The sequence below is a fragment of the Hesperophylax consimilis genome, chromosome 26 (genome assembly GCF_061612785.1).
Source record: "Hesperophylax consimilis isolate HC1 chromosome 26, BYU_Hcon_1.0, whole genome shotgun sequence".
Classification (NCBI taxonomy): domain Eukaryota; kingdom Metazoa; phylum Arthropoda; class Insecta; order Trichoptera; family Limnephilidae; genus Hesperophylax; species Hesperophylax consimilis.
The window spans coordinates 20,853,238-20,879,834 of NC_142861.1; the positions used below are offsets into that span (position 1 = coordinate 20,853,238).

Sequence of the window (26,597 nt, forward strand, 5' to 3'; positions counted from 1 at the left end):
CATCATAGAGATATAAACAATAGAGACATAAACATTATTCATAAACCATCAGAGAAATATTCTTTTAAGGACCTCTTGTATTTGGTAAGTTCGCAGCTGAAAATATCAACCCTGGATACCACGCTATTGTAATTATTGCGTAGTCTGTTATGAAGCCTCCGTAAACTCATTGAATCAATTTTAAATTATGAAGCTGCCTCTGCATAGTCATTAAATCTTACAAATGACTTGTAACAAAGATGTTTCTATAATAAGATTTTTATTTATATTATATGCACGAGAAAAAAGTTAAGTTACAGTTTTCTTACAAATTCTTCAAAAAAAATGAATGTGTTTTCAAAATATCGATTTCTCTCAAAAAAAAATTATGTAAAAATGAGGTTTCCGTTTTTGACAACATTTTCACGTTTCATATTAAATTTGTATTATTTAGTTAATTCGGATACACTGACACGCCCAATACTCACACCTTTCGGTAAACCTCCTCAGTGGCAGTATCGGTCAAGAGCTATCCTAGACCTGAACTCGAGAAGCTCATAAATCAATTATTGGCACAATTGAAGGTGCTTATGTAGCTCGTGTAGTATGTTACTCGGCGTGCAGCTCAATTATTAACAATTATAATAATGTCTAGTGGAGATAATCTCATCAAGATATCCATTTCCAAACGATCTATAGTGTTAATGAGGTAGAAATCAGATTGTGCGAGGCAGCAAGAAAACGAATAGATTAGTTGATATTCAAGATTTCTGGAAATATAATTAATCCACCTATGTATGTTGAAAGAGGTCAACTTATAAGTGCCTCACTAGACTCTTGGGAAATTCCCTACTGCTCCCAACCGTCTGGACCCAGTAGGTCTAAGGCATACACAATTGAGTACGTTGGAAGGCAGCGGGGAGAGCAAAATGGATGGGAAAGAGGAGGGTGGAGAAGTATCTGGCTTCAGATATGGCAACCAAACACGGCAAAAAACATTGCAAGCAAAGTTTCAATTCTGAATGGTGGTCTTACACCAGAGCGATACTGATAGTATATCCCACACTTAAACGTGCCACAAATATGATATAAAGTATTTTAAAAGAGTTCACTGTGAAATAACATAAATTAATCAAATACACATTCAAATTCACAGACTAAATTAATTCATCTGAGACGCGATCAATTGATTCAGTTCCAGATTAAAGAAACAAAAGTTTTCCGTTGTGACTAAATATATTATTAACTAATCAATTTCCTATTTAGTCAGGTAAGTTTTTAGATTTTCACGGCCAAAAGCATTTTTGTTATTTGTTTTTGGGGTGTTATGCCGTGTTGCGCTAACTCCTTCTTTAGTCGACGTTTCGTACGGCGTTGCAGTGTCCATCATCAGGGCAGATCTGATGATGACACTGCAGGATTTTACTTACCTCTAAATAATATAAATAACAATACCTCTAAATAATATAAATAATAATAATATAAATTATTTTCGTTTGGCAACACCATTCGTTTCCACGATGTATGGACTAAGAATTGACTTCAAACAGCGACAAATAAAACGTAGGATGTATTTTGAAAAGGGTTCGGTCGTAATTCACGGTTTTGTAGTTCTGCATACAGACGAGCTTCGCATAGTAATTTCAAAGGGTCGAAAGGGGCATGAGATAACATAGTCAAGTTTTTATTTTGTTACACATACATTCGTTTAATATGTCAGCAAACTTTGAATGGGCATTCCCGTATGGTAATATATTAAACTTCAATGGGATGACGGCGAAATTCGATTTGTGATAATGTTAAGGTTATATTCAACTTATTTTTAAAACCTTTTTTAAACTTTCTAAAACATTATTTTAGCGCTTTTAAAATATCGCCCTTGTTGAAAATGACCGGAGTCTATAAAGCAGATCCGCAGAAATATTGGAAAAAGCAGAAAATTTAAAAATCTGAAGAATAGAATAGAAAACAATAACATAACATAACATAACATAACATAAAATAACATAACATAACATAACATAACATAACATAACATAACATAACATAACATAACATAACATAACATAACATAACATAACATAACATAACATAACATAACATAACATAACATAACATAACATAACATAACATAACATAACATAACATAACATAACATAACATAACATAACATAACATAACATAACATAACATAACATAACATAACATAACATAACATAACATAACATAACATAACATAACATAACATAACATAACATAACATAACATAACATAACATAACATAACATAACATAACATAACATAACATAACATAACATAACATAACATAACATAACATAACATAACATAACATAACATAACATAACATAACATAACATAACATAACATAACATAACATAACATAACATAACATAACATAACATAACATAACATAACATAACATAACATAACATAACATATATTGTTTGTAATTATTTATTGTAACGTAACGTAACGTAACGTAACGTAACGTAACGTAACATAACGTAACGTAACTTAACGTAACTACGTGACGTGACGTGACGTGACGGGACGCGAAGCGAAATGATACGACACGACACGACACGACACACACACACACGACATTACATTACATTACATTATATTACTCTTGATATTTTCTAGTAAAGGTGTTTTGAGAAATAGCCACATGTTTTATTTATTTATTTTATTTAAACGGTACATATAAAAACATCATAATTTGTGCATAAACTAAATTAGCTTAATTACGAGTTTAAATTGTGGATTAGCTGTTTTCTGAATAACTATGTGCAAATGTATTTTGGAATTATTTATTTAGCTTATTAATATCTGTTTTACCACAATGGGGTTTTGTTTGGGATATAGGGGGCTTTTATTGCGCGTGTGGCATGTATGTGTTATTTTACAACTACATAATATATTATTGTTGGACATAGTTTTGTCATTGATTTGAAAATTTGTAAAACTAATGGATGTGGCGTAAGTGATTGGTTGACTTATTTAGTGCTGGTAAATAACTTTGTGCTAGGAAGTTAAAGTAGCAAGTACATAATTGTCTTCTTTCAATTTAACATCCACCGATATAGATCTATCAAGCGTAATAAAACAGTTCATAGTATTAGTCATTTTCAGGAAATTTGGCGGGTAAAATTATTTTTAATAGAACTATTTTTGTGACTCAAAACTAGTGCATGCAAACACTCTTTGCAGTCCTTTCAAACTTATATTAGGTTGACTAGCATCCAAACTCTTTCTTGGTGAAAATCTCATACGGCTACCAACTGCCCAGTACGAAGGGGACTGCAGCGGTATGCCTTTAGAATAATATTTAGAACTTCTTTAAAAGATTGAGAGCAGCGCGCAGTACATATCATATCTACCGGAATTATAATCGCTGCCACATCGCTGTACCTAAGGAGTCGTTCGGTCAGTCCCTTACAAGCGTCCAGTTGCAACTGAGACGGGCGGTTTTCCACTGCACCTTCGGCTTACTTCTCACTAGAGCTTCACCAGTACTGAATACAAGTCATATCTCCGCCCGCAACGTAGAGCAACCGACTTCATCGTCACAACCACTCCACCACTGTCTCCACTTCTTTGATGTTGAAAATCAGCTTCATCATCAATCAACAAGGATTCGTCGTCGACTTTATCCACCGACTATGTCGGTGATTTTCCACCAATTACGTCCCCCAACAGCGTCGGTCCAGAGTCATCACTACATCTTCACTTACACCCAATAAACATTACTACACTTATATTTCATTCGTCTCTGCACACTCTCAACCAAAGGACTATGACATCCTCATTAAATTGAAATACATATACGTACCTATATCTTTAAAACTGTTGATGTGACTGTTATACTTTTGTACGTATATAATACTCATACTTATTTATTTGTTTATGTAATACGCCCACACGGGCTTTTCCAAATATGTGATACGTAATAATTTAGTGGAATAGTAATCATGAAGTAAAATATTCAAGTAAAATTATATAGTATCATGCTACATTCATTATTATTGCTGAGGTATATTATTATAGCCTAGTGAAACTATATTCCGTGCAGTTAAGCACATCTACTATTTCTGCGAAAGTGTAAAATGACTCAGTCCTGATATTGCGGTTGGGTGTGTGTGAAAGATTATTAGGCTGAGTAAATCAAGGCTGTCTATAATACCATTAATAACGTTAAAAATAAAAGTAAATACCATACTACTGCTATTTATATCTTTATACTATTCTGTTCATTCAACTCATTAATCCAACTGTAAATTTAAAAACATCATTATTATACATTATATACTCCTTGAAAATATACCGTGTAATTACATAAAAGACTGTCAATATGTATAGGCTGACAAACTACATAAGTATTTTAGCAGTTATAAATAATTATAAAAAGGAAAATGCATTACTTGTCTCTATAATAAACACCGCTTCCTGTCCTTGCAAGTTGTAAGCATAGTGTTGTATATTGACAATACAACAGTATTTTAAATCCAAACATCTGAAAATTGTCTTCACTTCCACAACTCTAATTCGTCTCTCCTTCTTTCTAGGTCACTTCCCCCTCCCCGCCGTGGCCTGCCTCGCCTGGATCTGTCTCGACGTTCTGCTCTGCACAGCATCAATAATGCACCTGTGTACGATAAGCGTAGACCGTTACCTGTCCCTGCGGTACCCCATGCGCTTTGGCAGAAACAAGACCAAGCGGAGGGTCACGCTGAAGATATTGTTCGTGTGGCTGCTGTCTACGGCTATGAGTCTTCCGCTGAGCTTGATGTATTCCAAGGTATGTTAGGCAATGTTGTGGCTCATGTCAGTGAACTTCTGGTGGTGAATATTCATGATGTAAATAAGAAAAGCTATAATTCAAACACTCTGAAAAGTGGTTGATCTGGAAGCTTGTTGGGCAAGCTGTATTATTTCTACTAGTTATTATGAGAAAAACATAAGTTTTTATTATACGTCTATTAATCCTCTATTCAATAAAAGTATTTCAGTGTCAAAAATATTTTCTTCTTCTAGGACGTAGAGAGCGTCGTAATCGGCGGCACTTGCCAAATTCCGGACCCTCTGTACAAGCTGATCGGGTCCATCATCTCTTTTTACATCCCGCTGGGTGTGATGCTGCTAACCTATGCTCTGACTGTGAGATTGCTGGCGCGACAAAAATCTGGACTTGGTCCGATTACCTGTGCTTCGGCATGGCTTCCTGGTACCCCAGGTGAGTTTTCTATAATTATTGTTTGTCTAAAATCTACATAGTAATGTTCTCTTTATTGACCTGTAGGAACTGCTCTCGCATATTTAATGTTAGTTACTGGCAAGGTCTACCAGGTTGCCGCCCTGAGACGACACGTAGTTCCCGTAAAACTCTTGAAAAAACTAAAACTCTTAAAACTTTTCTCGTGAAATTTGGAAACCATTCTGACTCGAGCACCCGTATGGATAAGTCATATCTCTGAAATAGTTCCTTCCCGCGTTCACTTTATGGTAATAATATTGTCACGCGTAACTTGTGTTTTTAATTAAAGGCACAGATACACACTGCTAAAGACCTAATTGAGTATTTTCTTCTGCACATGGAGACAGTTAAAATATTTACTCATTTTTTGTATTTATGGTTTCCTTCGGGAACCTGGTGGCTCGATTTCTGGAATTTTTTCCATTTTTCTGCGAATTGATTTTTATATTATGACCACACAAAATTCTCTGTAGCCCGGAGAACATAGCATGATCAATATTGGTGATTATTGTGTTTCACTCTTTTCTTCAATAAATCAAATCCTTAAATAAATTAGATGTAACCTTATTTCCAAGCTAGACCGTGGCATTTTATAAAATACATATTAGAATATTTTCTTTTTGCACTGTGTTGCAAATTTAGATATTTCATTCTTGTTTCAATCTGACAGTAAGCATAATTCTTGAGGCTGAACTAGGCCACAAAATTGTAGACATCGTTAACAAATATTACTGCAAATCGGATCTATGCACTCGTTGCTCGTACAAGTTTGTCTCGGCTCGGTGACAGTCTATACGCTTCCTTCCATATCTTCTATTATATAATTTGTGGTTAAAATATTAGATTTTGGTTGTTTTTTAGTATCCTATTGCACGGTAATATTTAAAAAATAGTGCTAAAACTGATATAAAATGAATTATGGGAATAGATAAAGAATATGCATTGAAAGCGGTTGGGAGAACTGAACTATTTTCAGCTAGTATAAAACAGCTGAAGCCATTCCAAGCATCTCTTGTATTTGAATGGCGGGTGAGCCATAATATTATTTGTTAAGTTCTCTACACCAAGTTAAGGGTTGATCCAAAAATAAAATTCATTTCGGAGTCAATCCTTCAACGTTACGAAGAATCTAAAAACTGTAAATCATTTCATAATTCTCTGACTGGTTGGACGGAATATTCCAGTAAAAATTTGTGGAGGTGAAAGCGAGTACTGATGGCCGGTGATCGGTTAACGAAAAAAGAAACTGGTCACTGGTCACTGGTAACTGGTAATGGTAACTGGTAACTGCTAACTGGTAACTGGTAACTGGTAACTCGTCACTCGTCACTGGTCACTGGTCACTGGTCACTGGTCACTGGTCACTGGTCACTGGACACTGGTCACTGGTCACTGGTCACTGGTCACTGGTCACTGGTCACTGGTCACTGGTCACTGGTCACTGGTCACTGGTCTCTGGTCACTGGTCACTGGTCACTGGTCACTGGTCACTGGTCACTGGTCACTGGTCACTGGTCACTGGTCACTGGTCACTGGTCACTGGTCACTGGTCACTGGTCACTGGCCACTGGTCACTGGTCACTGGTCACTGGTCACTGGTCACTGGTCACTGGTCACTGGTCACTGGTCACTGGTCAACCATAAGAGAGAAAAAAAGATTTCTTCTATGGACAACAGAAATACAAACTTATTACCTACTTCAGATGACACTTTTATGTGTCATTGTGTGCCACTTTATGTGCACAAAAAAACAATATTTTTTTATGTATGTAGATTTACGGAGAAACGTAGGAGTAATTTTTAAAAACATGACCAGTTGAACTCTGAGTGAGGTTACAAATATGACCTATGGTTGAGATGTTGGTTATGCAATGAATGCCGGTACCTACACCCGCCTCCCAAAGTGTACTTCTTGCTGAAGTATGTATGTACATAACAACCTCCTAATTTCCATGTTAATTACTTTATGAGACGGCAAATTTTCTCCACACCAACTGCTAAGTGCTGACTTGTGTTGAGTTTTTCCTGATTTCTCGAACAAAACAATGCCTAGCATTGTTCGCAGTGACGGGCAAAACAAACAAAGATCATTGTTCAACGCCCCACACATTGGGCGCCAGAGTTACGAACAAAAAGGTTTAAGAGATTTTTAATTAGGTAGATTCTTTTTATTTGCTTTAATGAAAGAAATTCAATTAATGGAGAACTGAATATGGTGGTCGCTAATTAAAAGTTATCAATAGACTTGAGGCAAATAGTCCATCATAAAGTACTGATACTTATCCTGATTCATGAAAAATATAGACAGTTGAAAAAATATAAGGTCTAAGGGGTGACTGTGAATTAAAACCACGAATGAAAGAGCCATTGGGAGATATGCATGGAAGCTTGCCGACTTTTGTTTACGTATTTATTTATTTGCAAAAACAGTATAAACCAGTACCTACATTGCAATATCGGTAATTAAAATTACAAAAAGTGAATAACAAATACATTTACAAGAGGGACAAAATTTTTTTCAAATATAGGTTTAAGTCTTGAATAATAATAGTTTAAATACGTTGTAGGATATGTGGAAAATATCCACATTTCCTGCGAGGCATTTAGTGATTTTTCCTAAAGGCATCACCATTGGTAAGTTAGTTCTGCACCTAGGAAGAATCAAAAGCCTGTGTTGGCGGTCTCGCGCAAAATTATCCGTGACATAGCATCCTATTTCAGCCAGAATGTCTGGGATTGAGAATAAACCGTTGAGAACCTTATACGCCATAAGGAGTAATGCAACATCCCTTCTGGAACTAAGGCTGCATACACTCAGCATCCCCGAGATAAATGCTGTTGGAAACAGCCATGGGTAATAACCAAACCGATTAATTTACAATAACGCTACACAAAAATAGGAGGCCCTGATGAAAATAATTTAATAATTAGAGAGGAAGTTCTGGGAACGAAAAGGGTTTGAGTAGGAATACAGGGGTCAGTCTAACCAGGAGTGACGGACGTGTGAATCCATATCTTGCACTGGGTCATGAGCGATGGGTCGAGAGCGACCAGTGAAGAGGTCAAAGGGTACCCCCAAACCGGAATAGTAATAGTTGTTTTTTTGAACAGACAGAGACAAAACGATGACAATATACATTTATGACGCGTAAAGTGCATGGAAAAAGAGGTCGGGGTCACCCCAAAATGATTTTAAACCATGAAGTGAATCATGTTTTTGATTCTGGTCATGTGATTATTAATTCGGAATAAAATCATAGAATATTACAATAATTGTAGGATTTGTGAAGCACGTTATTTGCCGCAGGATCTATGCCTTTCAAAAACAAATATCGTCTATCTTATTTAGTAAACGCCTGTAGTAAACTTGAATAATAAGTATTTATATATATTTTTTTAATTTACCCAAAATAACTACATATTTTAAAATAAGATTTTTTTAAATTAATTGCTTTTTAAAATAAAGGAGAATTTTCATTATGGTTTCCTACATGATTGCTTGTCTGAATTATTCTTCACAAAGTCCTTAGGCAAATACTTTCAGCTTCAAAAATCCCTTTACAAGTTTATAATATCCTGAGAATTTTCACGGGTACGCGTTACATATTTTTTTCTCTCCAGCAAGTTGGTTATGAACCAACCTTAAAAAAATTGGTGACAAAAGAATTACCTTCTTTCTCAATATTTTTTTAACAAAACGAAAATAATATTCTCACGAAGTCTGGCTAATAAGATCAACTCACGCATGAACCATATTTCGCCCCACTTCGATCCTTGCGGCGAAACGTTTTTATTGCAATAAATTTCCCTTCTACCCGAGTATAAAAAAATGAGAAAAAGGATTTGTGGGAACATATTTGTGGTGGAATGCGAGAACTTTGTTCTAACCCACCTTAGTCACATCATAAGTCGTATATCATATTCTCCACGCGCCGTAAAGAAAGCAGGGGATACTTTGACAGGAAGGGTAACAACGCTAAAATTTAATTCCTGGATTAGGTTAGGTTTCTGCGAAGTTCTCCGACGGCCTCCGTGGTCAAGGGGTAAGGCTCTCTTCTAGAAAGCTGGAGATCGAGGGTTCAAATACCATCATGCGCAAGTAAATTTTATTTGATTAACTTGTGTTATTTCACAATTTACCCTTTTAAAATAATATATATAGTAAACAACTTGCTACCCAAATATTTTTCAAATAAAATTGAATACAACAAGGACATTCACAAATATAAAACAAGGACGTGCAATGAAATCAGGCTACCAAAAAAGGACAAGGCAAATACTCAGAACAGTATTCTATATAAAGGGATGAAATACCATAATGCGCTGCCGGAAAACCTAAAGTCTGCCCCAATTGGAAAGTTCAAGATGTTGTGTAGGAGCCACATCAAGCAAGAAAAAATAAAGTATATTTATATGTTTTAAATTAATTAGTAATTTGTGAACTTAAATGTACAAATTCCAGAGTGGGAGATAGTCTTAGTATCGCCTCGGTGTAAGACAGAATTGAAAAATTGCTTTAAATGGCTTTGGCCATGTTTGGTGACCAGATCTGAATAGCCAGGTACTTCCGCATCTCCCTCTTTACCATCTCCTTCCACACCCCAGTATCTTCAGTCTCACGACATACCCCTTTTGGGGATGCCATAATCTCAGTGGCTTCGTCATAGTACTTACAGAGATGCATAACTTACACACAGCGTGTTTCATTTAGACTTGAAGTGGGTTATATTCAATGTATTTTGAATATCGACTTATTTAATTGTTATTTAAATACTGAAGTTTGATATAATACAGTCAATCTGAATTCGATTGAGAAAAAACAATAACAATGCGCTCTTAAAATATAATACAAACTTTATATCCCTTTTCCGTTAATCACAATAAGTAGACGTGACAAAAAACAACTATACAGGGATATTAATATATTTATTTAATCATTGTATCTATACTGCATTCCTTGCAAGTTGATATAGGTCCCGACAGCAATTATTTCCCTCAGGGTATCTTGTGTGGGGTTATTAAAAAAATGTGTGTATTTATCATCAGCATCAGCCATCGTCTATATCTTGTGTTAGTATTATTTGTAGCCCAATTAATAAATGAAATGTCAAATAAACCAAATATAACTAAATAACCTTCACAAATAAATCTATTCTTAGCGGTTCCATGATAACTCAATACAATTATAGTTCAATACACTTTTAAAAAGCGATATAAATTCATTAAAAGCCATTAAAAAACAAACTTACGTAACCCATTTAACAAAGTTTTCGTTTCATAACTTTTCATGACTTAATATCACTTTTTAAATATGTATTGAATTGTCATTGTGTTGAGTTGTTCGGTTACCATATAGGTATGTATATTGAATTTATTTGATTCAAAGAACGGTTAAATATTTTAACTTATGACAAACTCACGGCAGATCCATACATACTGTAGGGTTGCTTTTTTTAAAGTTATTACTTTTGAGCACAACTTGTATGTTTCTAAACCCCATGAATTGTGAATTATCTTTTAAGGAGACTGGATAACTCATTAAAAGATAATTCAACATTCTTTTCAAAAGTGTTATAAAGTCATGAAAAGTAATGAAACAAAAACTAGGTTAAATATGTTACGTTAATATAAGTTTTTTTTTCAACGCTTTTAATGACTTTATGTCCCTTTTTAAGATGTGTTGAAAAAACACACTTGTTTATTTATCATGAAATCATCATTAATGACCGGATAACTCATCGACATTACAATTCAACCATCCTTTAAAAGGTGATATAAAGTCATGAAAAGTAGTGAAACAAAAATTAGATTCAATAGGTTACGTAAGTTGGGTTTATATCTTAGTTTTTTTAAACGTTTTTATGACTTTTTAAATTGTCATTTTATTGAGATATCATCGAACCATCTTAATTCGGGTGGCAAATATTCAAACAAAACAAAAAGTAGTTTGATAAAAGCTGAATCATAAATATGGATTTAATTCCAAAATTTTAAACGATACTAGCCACCTGTCGTTTTTTGGCAGAGTGATTTTGGTAATAAACGCTAAACATTGCCCATGAATAACATATATTAATCACAATTTTGGTGATGACAGTGCTGAAGTCAAGGATTATGGGTCGAATTTAGTTGATTCTGAATCGGAAGGTTAGTGTTTATTGATTAAAATTGTATTTTTTCAAAATTTTGTTATTAAATCGATTTTATTTCAATTTTGTTTAGACATGTTTGGTTTGGTCGGAACCTAACATATGATTAATAATACCCCATTAACTTTGAGTCACATTATCACACTTCAACATGTTTGTTGTAAAGGCACCTTTGGCTCTTTACCACTTAATTTATTATTACGTTTAAAATATATCGCACTTATACCTATCAAATGAACACCATTAGTAAACTTGAAAAATCCTCAGCCAAAAATTTTGACAAAAAATGTATATTTTAAATCTTGAATTATTAATTAATTGTGTATAAAATATTCTGATCGCAGTACCTACCTTATTGCTTTTCTGAATTCAAACAATTATCAGTTCCAGTTTCACAATTTTAAATTAAATTAATGGGTTCATAGCGCAAGAAAATTTTACATCACATACAACTGATAAAGTATGTTAAATTTTCGCAATGTTTTTATTGTGAAAACTGAAGTTTTAATATCATGACTAAAAAGTAATGAGTTACAAGTTTAACCACGTATTGTTTCAGAAAATTTGAAAAATTCATCTAAATTCATAATAAGTTCTGTGAAAGTTCTATTGAAGTTCTGTTTTTCTATCAATATGGGCCAATTGGTTCACAGAACTAAAATAATAATATAACTTTTGCAGTCCTTGAAAATTAACTGTGAAATTTGATGAATTGTTCAAATTCTCTGAAACAACCGGTTTTAAGTGATAGGAATAGATTAAATGCATAATTAAGTTGTTAAGCGTTCTTGAGGTGATTTTATCACGATAACGGCGCTATACAAATAATCCAATCATCATTTTGACTGGTCGGTGGCTGAGTTGGCATCCCGTTTGGGTCCGACCCAGGCGTAGTGTGTTCAATTCCTCTCATCAAGTCTTCCATCATAACACAAGCAACATTTTCCGCTGACTGTGATGGTAGTAGGAGATTTTCTAATATTGTCAGGTTATTTGTAACCCGGAAAAATTTGACTATTAAAAAAAAAGTTATTATTAAATTACGTTTTTGGGAGAGAAACGGTTTCACCCTGCCACGAACATCCTTAAAAAGTTTTTACTAGCCAAAATATGCAAGGGATTTTTAAACTTCTCGGTCAGTATATATATATATGTTTATATATATACGATTTTTTGTTTTGTTTAAATAACAAAACATTGAGATATAAGCGTATTCCAACTTTCCACTCTGAACTCTACCGTATAATCTAAGATTAATACATACTCATCCAAAGTTTGTTTTTATCTAATGTATCTTAGTATTAAGTAAATAAAAGATATGTGGATACAATTTGTCTTGCAACATAAAAGATTTTTATTTGTTTCACTCACATGTCTATTCAATTAAGCAATTCCAATTCCCTTTTGAAACACGAACGTATATTTTTTATCAGTATTTGAAGACAAATAAAAAAGATTTTTTTAAAGGAATAAAAAGATTTTTTTTATATTTCGAGTCACGTAACAAAGTAACCCCAATTTCTGTGAAACGCTTTAAAATAATTGCCTGGAGGCGTTATAATAATATTTCCACTGGGAACAGTTATCGAAAATAATGGTAAACGAAATTGTTAAACGGTGGGGGATTTATATTTAGTGTACAGGGCACACGTAGCTTTTATATTTATTGTTTATTCACCTAAATTACTCTATATTCTCTTTAATACGAATTCTCAATAATAACCAACAAATTTAATGAAGTTTACCACTCACGAACAATGGTACATACTACGCTATCAAAATTTATAACCACACGCCAACCTCATTGAAATAACCCACAGATAATAAGCCAAGTTATACAAACTAAAAAAAGGTTTAGGTCTGGATCAAAACAAAAGGTATAAAATTTTAACTCAAAACTAAACATAACGCAACGCATTTTTAAATAACATATAAGTCCAATACATTATAACTAGCAGAAGTTCTGTGAACAGCATACTTCGCGGAATGTTGATTACTCAGACTTGACAGCTCACAGCAGTCGCAACCCTCATGCGCTTTGGTGGAATAAAAAAATTCTATCAACTTTTGTAGGATTTACCGAACTCGGAACACACAAACTGTTATATACAGACTTGGTGGTACTGTAGGATCTCAATAATAGAACGCGTGTTCAGATATAATGTTTATTGACAATTTAGTACGGATTGACTACTTCTATCGTCTGAGCTGTCGGTTGGGAAAAGAGAGCGAGCAGATGCATCCGTCATCTTTTATACCTCGATCTGTCATCTCGCTCTTACACATTCAAAGAGCAGGCGTACCACCTAAAACCTTTCTTACATCCTCCCCTACTAAAATTGAATGTCCCTAGCTACATATAGTATACCCTATTTCTATATATTTCATATTACAATTTTATTTCATATATTTCATCTTCTAAAAAATTAACACAACATTTTTTTTTTAAATTAACTATCATATGCCGCGTTTCTTTCTGCTTCCCTTCTCTTTGTCTCGTCGTCCGTCCACTCCTCCTCCTGGACTGCGAAGTACCCTCATCTTGGACGAAGTCTTCCCTGCCACGGGTTAGACCTGAAACATGGAGGAACAGTATTAGAGACACTTCTATTACGTAACATACCTGAGAGATTTACTTCATCCGTCGACAGTTCCATTGTGTCAGACGTACCGAATTCCGGCTTATCTCCCTCCTGCCATGAAACATGTAATTTTTTAATCTGGTCTAAATGTCTTTTCCACACCATATTAGACTTGTTAATTTTTATGAAATATATTTTGCTACCTTTTTTTCAACAATAACCCCAGGGACCCATAACCTATTACCCTGCGCTCTGAAATCTCTAGTCATCACTTTCTGACCTACATTCAAATTTGAATTATTTCTACCCTTATATTGTCTTTTCTGATTGACTTGACTCTGAATAACCTTTTGCATTACTTCGTGCTGTCGAGTAGAACCTGAACTATTCGTTCTTTCATCAACCTTCTGAGGAATCAGAGAGTCAAATACTGTTCTAATTTTCCTTCCCAATAATAATACAGATGGTTCACGCCCTGTTGTTGCATGAGCGGTATTTCTATAGTATGTTAAAAAGTTACCTAACTTTTCTTTATAATCTGAAGGAAATCGATTATTTTTACAAATTTTTTTAGGAAAATTTTAACAGGTTTTAACAGCATTTACAGCTTTCCCATTGCTACTCGGGTGGTTAACTGGACTAGTGATATGTTCTATCCCATTTTTCTTACAAAAATTTTCAAAATCCTCAAAACAAAAACACGTACCATTATCACTAACTAAAGTTGCTGGAAAACCAAATTGTGAAAATAACCTATGAAGTACTTCAATATTTTCTTTTGAAGACAGACTGTTTACTTCCAGACACTCGATCCACTTCGAAAAAGAGTCTACCACAACTAAAAAGTTTTAATTATGTACGCTACCATGATCAATATGCACCCTGAACCATAATTCAGGTTCATAAGGCCATACTGCTAATGAACTCTTTTGTGATTCTGGTTTAATTTCTAAACAATCTCTACAATTTTCTGTTATTTTCTCCAAATCTTGATTAATTTTTGGCCACCAGACAAAGCTTTTTGCAATGCCTTTAGTCTTAAAAACCCCTAAATGAGATCTGTGTAACATCTTTAAAACTTCTTGTCTTAAAGACTCAGGAATAACAACTCTATGTTGATATAAAATACACCCATTTATCAATGACAATTCTAACCTTTTTTCCCCGAAAACTCTAGTAAAATTACCATTTTGTGCCTTTTTTACTGATGCTGGCCAACCCTCGATAAGAAATTGTTTTACTTGACTTAAAATTTCGTCCTTTTCGGTCTCACTTCTTATCACGTCTAAAGACAAATTAAACCCGTTATTTTCAAAATAATTAATGTAACCAGACTCTATATTATCTTCACAGCTAACCTTTTCAATTGGAAACCTGCTCAGAAAGTCTGAACAATTATTTTTCGACTTTACGTATTCAATCGTAAAATTGAACGATCCTAACATAACTGCATAACGCTGTAATCTTGACGCCACAATTTTAGGAATTTCTCTATTCTGACCGAAAATTCTGACCAAAGGCTGGTTATCTACAGCGAAAATAAATTCTCTGCCGTACAAATATTGATAAAACTTCTTAATCCCAAAAATCATAGCTGTTGCTTCAATATCCAAAATCGAATAATTCTTTTCCGATTTATTTAAAGTTCTGCTTGCGAACCCTATTGGTCTTTCTACGCCATTTTTAAAGAGGTGGATTAACGTTGCTCCGACCCCATTCATACTTCCATCCGAGACAAGTTTCACAGGAATATTCTCGTCAAAATGCGTTAAAATCCTATCCGAAGTTAATATTTTTTTTAGTATCGCAAAACTGTTTTCTTGTTCCGTACCCCATTGAAACTTAACATCTTTTTTTAAGTAAATCGTATAATGGTGACAATATATTTGCCATGTTTTGAATAAAATTACGATAATAACTAACCATACCTAACAAACTTCTCAATTTATTTAAATCACTAGGCGCTGATGCGTTTAAAATGGCTTCTTTATTCCGCTGACACGGTTGAATCCCATGTTCACTTATTTTATAACCTAAAAACTCAATAATTTTTAAATTGAATTCACACTTTTCACTATTCACCGTTAAATTACAACTTTTTAACCTTTCTAAAACGAGACACACATTTTTTTCTGTGATTACGAAATATCGGAGTGGCAGAATCTTTTAACGTTAAATTCACTTCGTACCTGTTAAACTTGCCTAATTTATCCGTAAAGACTTCTGGAATTTTTTTTACTAATTGCTCCTTTAATGTATTTTGTCTTACACAATTAACGATCCCAGTTATTCCCACGTTAAAGAGATTCATGAAATCACGTCCTAAAATAGAAAGAGACGAGCTACTGACGACAATAATTTTCATTCGGCGGGACAAGCCGTTAAACTCTAGTATCGGTGTGAAAGTACCTACCACACCAATGAGCGTATTGTCAAAACTCCGTAAGCTCACATTTTCGTGCATTAACTCAATACTGCTGAATTTATTGAAATAACACTCTTCGGGAATTACGCTACAAGATGCTCCAGAATCTAACATGAATTTATTATTTATTCCATCGAGTGAAAAACTTCTATATAATATGGCTCAATACTTAGTACATCACCAACCATTCCATCCGATAACAAAGTATTCACGTTTTTACGTGTTGTTGCATGCTTACATTGTTTTGCTAAATGACCCTTAGTACCACAAATTTTACATACATAATTTTTGAATCTACATTCTACCGCCGTGTGGTTATGATATCCACAAACCGTACAATTACGTTTTGTAACTTGATGAGACGGTGAACGTGCCCGATTATAGCTACCGTTTCGCTTGAAACTATATCCATCTCTGTTTTTCACATGCGTATTAGGTGAGACACAACCTCCGCTGTCTTTTACATTAGCTAAAACTCTGTTAACAGCTGATTGAGATTGAGTTGAAGCTACCAGTTCAATACACTCTGCTACTTGCACACATTTTTCGAAAGTATATGACTTACTATCGAGAAATAATTTTTCTCTAATCTTACCGGGTTTACAACCTAGTACAAAGAAATCCCTTAATTTCTCTGATAAACTATTCCCGAATTTGCAATTGCTAGAAAGAGATTTTAAACGAACAGCAAAATCGCGAACTGATTCGTCATTCCTTTGTTTAGCTGAATAGAACTGTGATCTTTCTTCAAAAAAACATTTTGTCGTAAAACAATATTCATTGAGCTTAGATATCAAATCTTTTAAATCAACCTCTGTTACTTTTTTAGGAATGCACAAATTTACCAGTAGAGAAAAACAATCATCTTGCAAAGCATTTAGGAAAATAGCTCTTTTTTTAACATCCGATGCGTACTTTTCATCATTCACAAGGAGGTACTGCTCGAGACGGACCTTGAAGTTCTCCCAGTTACCGTCACGCAAACTAAAGGACCCCAATCCTGACTCCATGCTTCCTCTGCCCAGATGGTACCCACAAGACAAGAAAAGAAAAACAGAAAAAAACTTCCCAATGAGATTTCTTCGCTCTCCAATCTGCTCTCTGGACCCTCTCAGGAAACCGCTCCTTGACCCTTGTTGGCTGGATGGCTCTTCCCAGACCGCTCCTAAGATCTGGTAACACCGATCCTTGACCCTCGGTGCTGCTGATGGCTGCCCCAGACCACTCTTGTGGCCCGGACCCCTCCGATCCTTTGACCCTCGGAGATGCTGCCGCTTGACGCCCTGGACCCTCCCGTGCTTCCCCCTTCCGAGAAGCTGGCTGGCTCCAGTGGCTTCTTCTTCTTCTTCACTCTTTCCAGTGAAGAACAATAGTTTCGGTCCGGCCTTTTTTTACCGACCCGAACAATATGTTGCAATCCGATGTTTCCGACAATATCGCGTATTTTTTTTTTGTGCGAAATCTCGCGCGTCGATTCTTTTAATCGATGTTTTTACGATTTCCGTAGATTTCATAATTTAAATACAGACGAAATGCAAAGAGGTCGAGCCAGTTGGCTCAGCTAAATACGTTTTATTATTTACCAGTTCTATTGCAGATCTGGTAATTTAAGGGCTTTATTTTTGATCAAGAATTTATCAAACACAACTCTGTCTCCGCAAGAATTGACCAAATACACATCTGTCTTCGCACACACTTCTTGCTTCATTCAAATTTATACATAATATTCCTTTATTCTTTATGGTCAATCTTATTTAAGGTTAGTTTTTTGCAGCTCTGTGAAAGTTCTATTCAAGTACTGTTATAATTTCAGTTCTGTGATACAACTGGCCTTTATCTTTTTTTATAAATCTGAGACCAAAGTGGGCTATGTCTCGATCTAAATATATATTTTTATAGTTCCGTTAAAAATAATAATATTTGGCTAATTTATACAGCGCCGTTTTCGTGAAAAATCACCTCAAGTGCGCTGTACAAATATATGTATTAAGAATAAATACAGCTGGCTTACAACTAGGATTTATAATAACTAGTGACTTACATCCAAAACTTATTTCTAGTCACTTACTACTAAGGCTCATAACTATTGACTCCATTATGCTCTTAAAGGCTTGAAGAGATTTATAAAGATATAACTTTTTTTTTACTAATTGATTACTAGCTGACGTGTACCCGGGGTTACTCTGGATTATGAATGGTTTGGAGTAAAGTTTTGCGGTTTTGAATTCTTTTGTACCTGCAAACTGCCTCTTTTTAAGGTGGAAATGTTTTGTCTCACTTAATCGTGCCATGCCTTCCTAAGGCGACCCCAACTTCAACCATTCACTACTGTTTACCACATTTTTACTATTAAAAAAGCTACAATTATCTCGACTTTTTTTCGACTCCGTATCTCGTTCCAGTGCAGAGATAATGCGTTAATTCTTCCTCGGGCGTCGTCCGACTTCTTTTACAATTCAAACCATCCTCTAAGTACTTCAGACACTAATAAGAACGAATTTTGAAATTATCAGCGAAATCAGTCCGGTATTTTTTGACTCTATAGAACACAAACAGAAAAACATTATTTTTTATATACATAGATTACTATATAATGTTGAAATTTTGAAAATATGTAAGTTATAAATATAAAAACAGATAAAGAATATATTATTAGTCCTTCTCGCTAGAAGATCCTATGCTGAGGTGAAATAATTTTTGGTTGGAGGGTTATCAGAGACTTCTGTGGTTCAACTTCAAGGTTTGTTGAAGGGTATTTTAAGTAACTGTTTTTTAAATACTAGTCAGTTATTTTTATGATATTTGCAAGACTAAATGCAAGTACTAAATTTGTTTGGTGCTGGTGCTATTTTGTTGTATAACTGTATGTATATTTAGCTTGTCCATTTGTTTGCTCCAGTTTTTGATTTTGAAAGATTTTTGCCTTTTTAACTTTTTTTATGAACCAGAATATTTTTGGCATACCTTTTTTGTATCCTCGAACGTCGAACTGTTTAAAGGTTTCTGTTTTTGACGTCCTAACCTTTAAAATATGGTATTTGTGATGCATCTCTGAGTTGTATTTAGTCGTTTTATTTGATGTGTTATTGCGGAGCCCGTTACTACTATTCTATATTTTATTTGTTATTGCGAAGCCCGTTCCTACTATTCTATGTTTGATTTGTTATTGCGGAGCCTGTTCTTACGATTCTATATTTGATTTGTTATTGCGGAGCCCGTTACTACTGTTCTATATTTGATGTGTTATTGCGGAGCCCATTACTACTATTCTGTATTTGATTTTTTATTGCGGAGCCCGTTACTACTTTTCTATATTTGATTTATTATTGCGGAGCCCGTTTCTACTATTCTGTATTTGATTTATTATTGCGGCGCCCGTTACTACTATTCTGTATTTTATTTGAATTTTGAATTGTTTTTTAAGTGCTCTGAAAATGTCGAAATTAGTTGAAATTTTGGTATTCATTTTTAACCTATCTTAACATTAAATTTTTTTTTAAATCATATCCTAAATATTAATTTTCGGCCTAGTTCTCATTAATAATTAAATTTTATAAAAACCTTAAAAATAATTTGCAAAAATAATGTCGAAAAACACGTATAATATAAATTTATTAATGTAAAAAATCTTGCAAAGCGGCCCTGGAAAAGAAGGGTTAGCCACCATGATTCCGGTTCTTTTCGGTCTTTTCTGGGTCTTTTCCGGGACTTTCCGGATATTTCCGGGTAGCCATGACTAAAGACTTTTATTCTTTGATTACAATTGTCCGCGATCTCTCGCAGCCATGTACCAAAGAACCTTCTTTGATATTTGGCGATGCTGATTGGCAGTAAAGCAGAAAGTTTTGGTTTTATCGGTGCGGTACCGAGCTTTTTCAATGCAGTAAAAAGCTTTACAGGGTCGTTCGAACTTTTACGACGAAAGTTTCACCCCATTTTACGTCAAGTCAAAACACATATTTCACTTTTAAAGTTTCCTAGCCGGTGCTGGGGAACTATTCTGCTCTAATTATAGAATTCTAGACTTCAGAGTGCTAGTTACTAAAGTTGTGACGTATTTTGCCATATAAATCAGCGTCACAGCACTTAGACCTCACTTAAACCATAAATCTGTAATAAAAATATGCACGGCTTGAAATCTAGCTAGGTCTAGCATCCTTGCACACGAAAAAATGTCCGCTTATGATGATGGTAGTTGGAGTTTTAAAATATTAACTGGTTAGTGTTCTAACTCAGCCTTAGATTCACTATCAAAGGTACAAATATTAATCATGAAACTTATCCTTAAGGTCCCTTTAGAAACAAGCACTGAAAATATCTTTACAAGTACTAAATATTCGACAAATCAACAAATCAACTAAATATAACGAAAATACTAAACACACAAGAAACACGCGACATATACAAAAAAATACCTAATGAAACCCAAAACAATAACTACATTGGGAAAAAGAAATATCAGATATTTTGCGCCTAAACTATATAATAATCTACCTGATGAAACAAGACAAAACATTCAATGAATTTAAAATTGCCACTTAATATTTTATTTCATAATTTTCGGGAAATCGACAGCTTACATTTATTTCAGTTTTTTAATAAGTATTAGATAGCCAAAATAAAACCAATTATGGATTTCCTTCTTGTGACTTTACCTCTACTGAGATAGCATAAAAAGGAATAAGTAAATTAAATTTGTAAGAAAGGAATATGAATTCAAAAATTTATACCAAACAAAAGATTGTATAAAACGAAAAATTATAAAACAAAACATTTATCAATACATTTATGGCCATGGAGAGGGGTTGTAGATATAAATCAAATCATAATAGAAATACATATAAAGAATAGAGACATAACATTATTGACAAACAATCAGAGAAATATTATTTTATGTCTCTCTTGTATTTGGTAAGTTCGCAATTGAAAATATCCACCATGGATAATACGGTATTATAATAATTGCGTAGTCTGTTCAGCCAAGAATTCTTCTTAGAGTTCGTTTTGCATTGATACACACTGAACAGGACAGAAGAGCGTGTTGAACGGGCAGGTACATTGAATTGAATCTGGGCATTGAATATTATTGTTAACTATTTTATACAGGAATAGTGCATCCTTATGATGCCTTTGTACACTCAGTGAATCAATTTTAAAGTGAAGCTGCCTCTGCATAATTATTAAATCTTACAAATGACTTGTAACAAAGAGATTTTACGAATTTGTTTTGAATTGCTTTGATTTTGTTTATGTGGATTTTGTAAAATGGAGACCAAACAACTGATGCAAACTCCAAATGACTTCGTACATAGGCAAAGTAGACTTGCTTAATGATATCGATGCTATTAAAAAGTTTTATGTTTTTTATGATGAAGCCTAACATTTCAGTTGCTTTATTTATGATTTGATGTATGAAGGTTATATTGTAGTTTACTATCGAGGGTTATTCCAAGATCACGAATATCTGAGACTGTTGCAATGTTGTTGTTGTAATAATGAATACACAATACAAGAATGTAATAACCAGTGAACTCACCCAAGTCTGGCGATTTTCGTATTAAGTTATTGTACTACGGACAGTGGGTAATGTTGAAGGTACCTTCTAGAATATAAATGGTTTTATAGGAACTTATTTGCTTCATGTATTGGTATACCATAGACAGTGTATGCATTAATTTTGTACGTATTTGGTGACTATATATTATGTTTTTACCTGTCGCAGGTGACATATATAATATAGCTTAAAAATATACAAGTTTTCAAATGCAACGTTGTGTCAAAGTTTAAGAGAGATTTTATATTAAGGCGATGCCATACATAGTAATTCAAAATCATGTGTTTTTGGTTTGAAAATTTGGTCGCCTAGAAATGTTTCAGATGCTTTAATTAAATACTGCGAGTAGAATACATCTTAGCCTTTGAAATAATCGAGTATTTTTTAGATAATTTTTTTTATAGGTCCAGAAAAAAATTATGTAAAGGCCTATGAAAACTGCTTTAAAGTTCAAAATCTCCTACTTAAGAACCCCTTTTCAGTTATGATTTTATTGTATAATGTGACAAAATAATGTATTCATAAAATTATCAAAAAAAAAATATTTATGCCTGAACATCCACAAAATAAAATAAAAGGCACTTTTTGGCCATGTTTTTTCTTGCATTAATCAAAACAGGCGGATGGTGTTAAGCGGGAATTTAAACCTTACCACCATCTACGTAAGAGTTGTTATTGATAGCGACTCAATTTAAAATATTACACAACGTAGTGCATCGCCGAGATTTAAGACTTTTAACAAACGAACATCTATAATTTTATTTATATAGATTTCTGATCTCCCTTTGTTTCGTATTCTGCTTTTTATTTAAGATTTAAATGATAAAATATTGTGAATGAGAGTAGGATTTTTTTGGAGAGTTAGTACCATATATAGAATTATTTATTTAATCAAAGTGTGGATTCTTAGCCACGTATCTTTTGCATTGTCAAATGTCATTTATGGCCGTTTGTATGAAACGTTTTATCGAAGTAAATAAAGCAAGAATAGAAATTATTCTTGGTGAAAATTGTAAACAGTGAACGTATCTTTTGAAATCAAAACCAGTATTTATGGTAAAAGTATTTAATATCCTAATTTAGTGATTCAAATTTGACAGTTTGCGAACCCGTGATCCACAAATTCTATTTTCATACAAAACATTTAGAATAGCTGTTTACGATTAAAAATTAAGTCTCGTAATATATATTTGTATCTGTGATTATCAAATAGGCCATAAACAATATATAAAAATAGATAATATTCAATGTTGACCCAAACACGAATGACAATTTTTGAAGAACTAATACGCAAAATTCGCGTGTTTTTAAAGTTTATGATTTTTTAATATATTTTTTTTATAAATCCTAAAAATATGAAATAAACGACAAAATAAATAAGCATTCAATATCTATGTAGCACTGTTATCATTTTATATGTCTCAATATTAAAATTCAGAATTGTGATTTTTTTTATTGAAGGCGGGAAATTTCCAAGCATATAATAGCACGATCGCTCGACACGTATTTCAGCTATTGACTCGATCGCTCGACTGGTTATTTTAGGGAGTTAATTAAGACGTTCTGGTCACGAACGCTGTAGTTAAAAAGAGGCAGGCGATATTATGAATTTTCATAATTATGCTTTTTATACAAGATTTTTTTTGTTTGTAAGTACTAGAATTTCAAATACATATAGTTAAACTTTTTTTCAGGAAAGACGAGATTGATTTTATTTTTATTTACTCTTCAAAATACGTATTTACTATTCAGTGTGTTAAAGAACGTACATGATTTACTATAACCAGTGATTCCTGACATTATATGGAGTAAAAAAATTAAATTAAATTTCGTACTCCGGTGAAATTTTTTTAAACAAAAAACAGATGAAATTAATAGAAATTGGAAAAGGTGACGACATGTAATAGTATTTTTTAAATTAGTTTTTGAAAAAATAAAATTGAAAATCTCATTACAAAGTCACCGGAGACCAATATTTTATTGACATTTCTTGCTCCAAATAATTTCAGGAATCACTGGTTTCAAGTAATTCAAATACGTCCCTTAACACCCTGTGCAAGAGTATACTCATGAAAAAGCTTTTATATCGGGCGGCAATTTCTAAGAACAAACCATAATGTTTGAATTGTTTTTGTTTTTTAGTACTTACTTTCTGATTAGGTATTTTCTTTAAGGAGAATAAGACTTATGTTGTTTTTTTTTTAAATTTAAAAAAAAAAACTTAAATTAAAAATTACATTTAAAAATCTTTATTCTATACAAAAATTTTATTACAACGTAAAACCTATGTAAGAATCGTGGCTCCCTTATCAGACACAAGAACTCCTCTTTTCTGATAAGGTATACATATCTAATGATGATCAAAAATGTAATATTGTTAAATATTTGTGTTGTTAAATATAAAAAAAAATATTCTCATATTTTGGCAAATCACATTAAGCACACTGAAGAGAAAAACCGAAAGAAGTGTGTTTGAGCGTCTCCGTGTATTCGATTTAAGCACAATATTTACTTACTTCCGCTAATATTAACCTAGTCTAATCTTGACAAAAAAAATTTATAGTAAAATAAAAATTATATAATAAAATCTAAATTGGGTGACGGTAGGTAAAGACGAAATGAAAGATATGGTAGGATCACGGAGTTTTTATTAGTAGTCAGTGTAGTTTTATCGGTGAGCAACACGATGGTACACTTGCAAGTAGGTCACATCGGTGGTGAATCTTGCAGGCCGATTGCTCAACACCATGGCGGTGGAGATAACCGATGGCCAGTACATCAGCCCGATGCTCAATACCGTAGATAGCGAAGATGAACGATGGTGGAGTGTGGTCATGTTGATGTAGTCGGTAGCTCGATGCCATGAGAATGAACTTCATCACTGGTCTTGAACACAGGTCTTCTTGATGCTCCAGTGAGATGCTGCACGGTTCTCGACGCCATGCGGGCGGAGGTTAGACGAAAGTCCGGAGATGCGGTGAACCTTAGCGGCGAACGTGGCAAGCGCGCTGGGTTCTCGGCGCGGGCCGGCGCGGCGTCTAAAAGATTCCAGGGATAATGCGCGCTGCCCATACTGATAGTCTCGAATGTTCTAGTAGCATGCCGCTAAAGGTCATTTATAAATTCACGTCGGGGTAGGTCACACTTCTGGAAATTATTTGTTCAGTGCTTCAGCATGTGAAAATGCTGGCAACACTGAATGTTATTTTCATCGTGATAAAAACATGTTTTTTTCTGATGTTAATCGATTTCTCAGGGTTAAGCGTTTACTGTCATCTGTCACTTTTTGTTGGTTTGGTTTTTGTTTGGCGTGTATTAATGCTATTAATCAACTTGTCAAAAACGATAAGACAAAATGTGAAGGTTAAATCAACTATTAAAAATATTAATCATTTCTAAAAATATGATTAATCATTAAATCACAAAAATAAACATGACAAAAAATGTATCTTTTATTATGAAACAAATCACATCATTAATAGTTTCGAGAACAGAAACCTCCCCTCAAAAAAAGCAGATTCTTATTTTATCTTGTTTAATAAATCACGACCAAAATATCGTGTAGAATCATAAAATTTCTACGTAGGTACTTAAATACATAAGTAATAAATTATAATTCATAAAGATTTTTTATAACATTTTTTTTTTTCAAAGAAGAAATAATACAATTTGTCCACAGAAATGTCACATCTCAATGACAATTCTTTTTTTCTTCGGGAAGGTTGGTACCATAATATTGACTTTTCTGATTTGACAGCTCGGAGTGGGATTCACGAACTCTGGCGGGATAAAAAGGTATTATCCAATACGGCCACCATCTTGAACCGGACACGAAACACAAAGACAGGTGAAATGCCATACCGCCAAAATGCCAAAAGTATACCAATCCCTCTCTAAAACTATGGCGTTAACAATTAGACCCACAGCCATTTGCTAAATCACATAAATATGTGAGAGTATTATTTCAATATTAATATTGTTTGTTTTTCACTATTACAGTGCAGTGCATTTTTTTTTTTAATGTTGTGTTATCATTAAAAAATTTCACATCAAAACCCCTGTTAACTCCTTTCCGTTCCTCAAAAGACTGCACACAGCATCCCAACGATGATAAAGGTCCCGAGAGAAGTGATTTACCTAAGAATCTTGTGTGAGGGAGGAGTTGAGTAAAATTCAATCATCTGTGCTATTCTTGGAGAGTCCTGCCTGTTTTCATAAACCACCTCAAGCACCTAAGCTTTTCAAATATTGTCAGGTTGTTCATAACTCGGGAGTGTTTTTCTTTCTTTTGGAAAATATTATGTGTAAACACAAAAATGATTTCTACAATTATAAAGACAAGGAAATCATGATTTAACACTAACACAACAACCTACAGCAAGCCTTGGAACGGGAATCCTTAGTGAGAAAGACTGAAAAACAATCTATACTAAAATAATATGGACCGGTATATCAGTCATTCCGTATCCTCGCTAGTTCTTTTTTTAGATGCCGAGGCGCTAGCATGTCAAATCTGCGATTTGCGTCTCTCCAATATTTACGTAATTTGCCTTATTTTATCTGTTTATATTCATCGAGCAATGAGGAAATAGACGTTATCAAATAATAATCAATCAAAAATAGCCTGGAAAGA

The 26,597-nt window shown here is 33.8% G+C and overlaps 1 protein-coding gene across 1 annotated transcript in view; it reads left to right on the forward strand.

The window, feature by feature from the left end:
• Nucleotides 1–26,597, forward strand: part of 5-HT2B (5-hydroxytryptamine receptor 2B) — a 332,239-nt gene that overhangs the window by 261,965 nt on the left and 43,677 nt on the right. Inside the window, exons 2-4 of the mRNA XM_089647667.1 lie at nt 4,566–4,798; nt 5,035–5,233; nt 8,103–8,108. Of these exons, the coding sequence (XP_089503793.1) occupies nt 4,566–4,798; nt 5,035–5,233; nt 8,103–8,108 (438 nt within the window). The remainder of the gene's footprint in view (nt 1–4,565; nt 4,799–5,034; nt 5,234–8,102; nt 8,109–26,597) is intronic.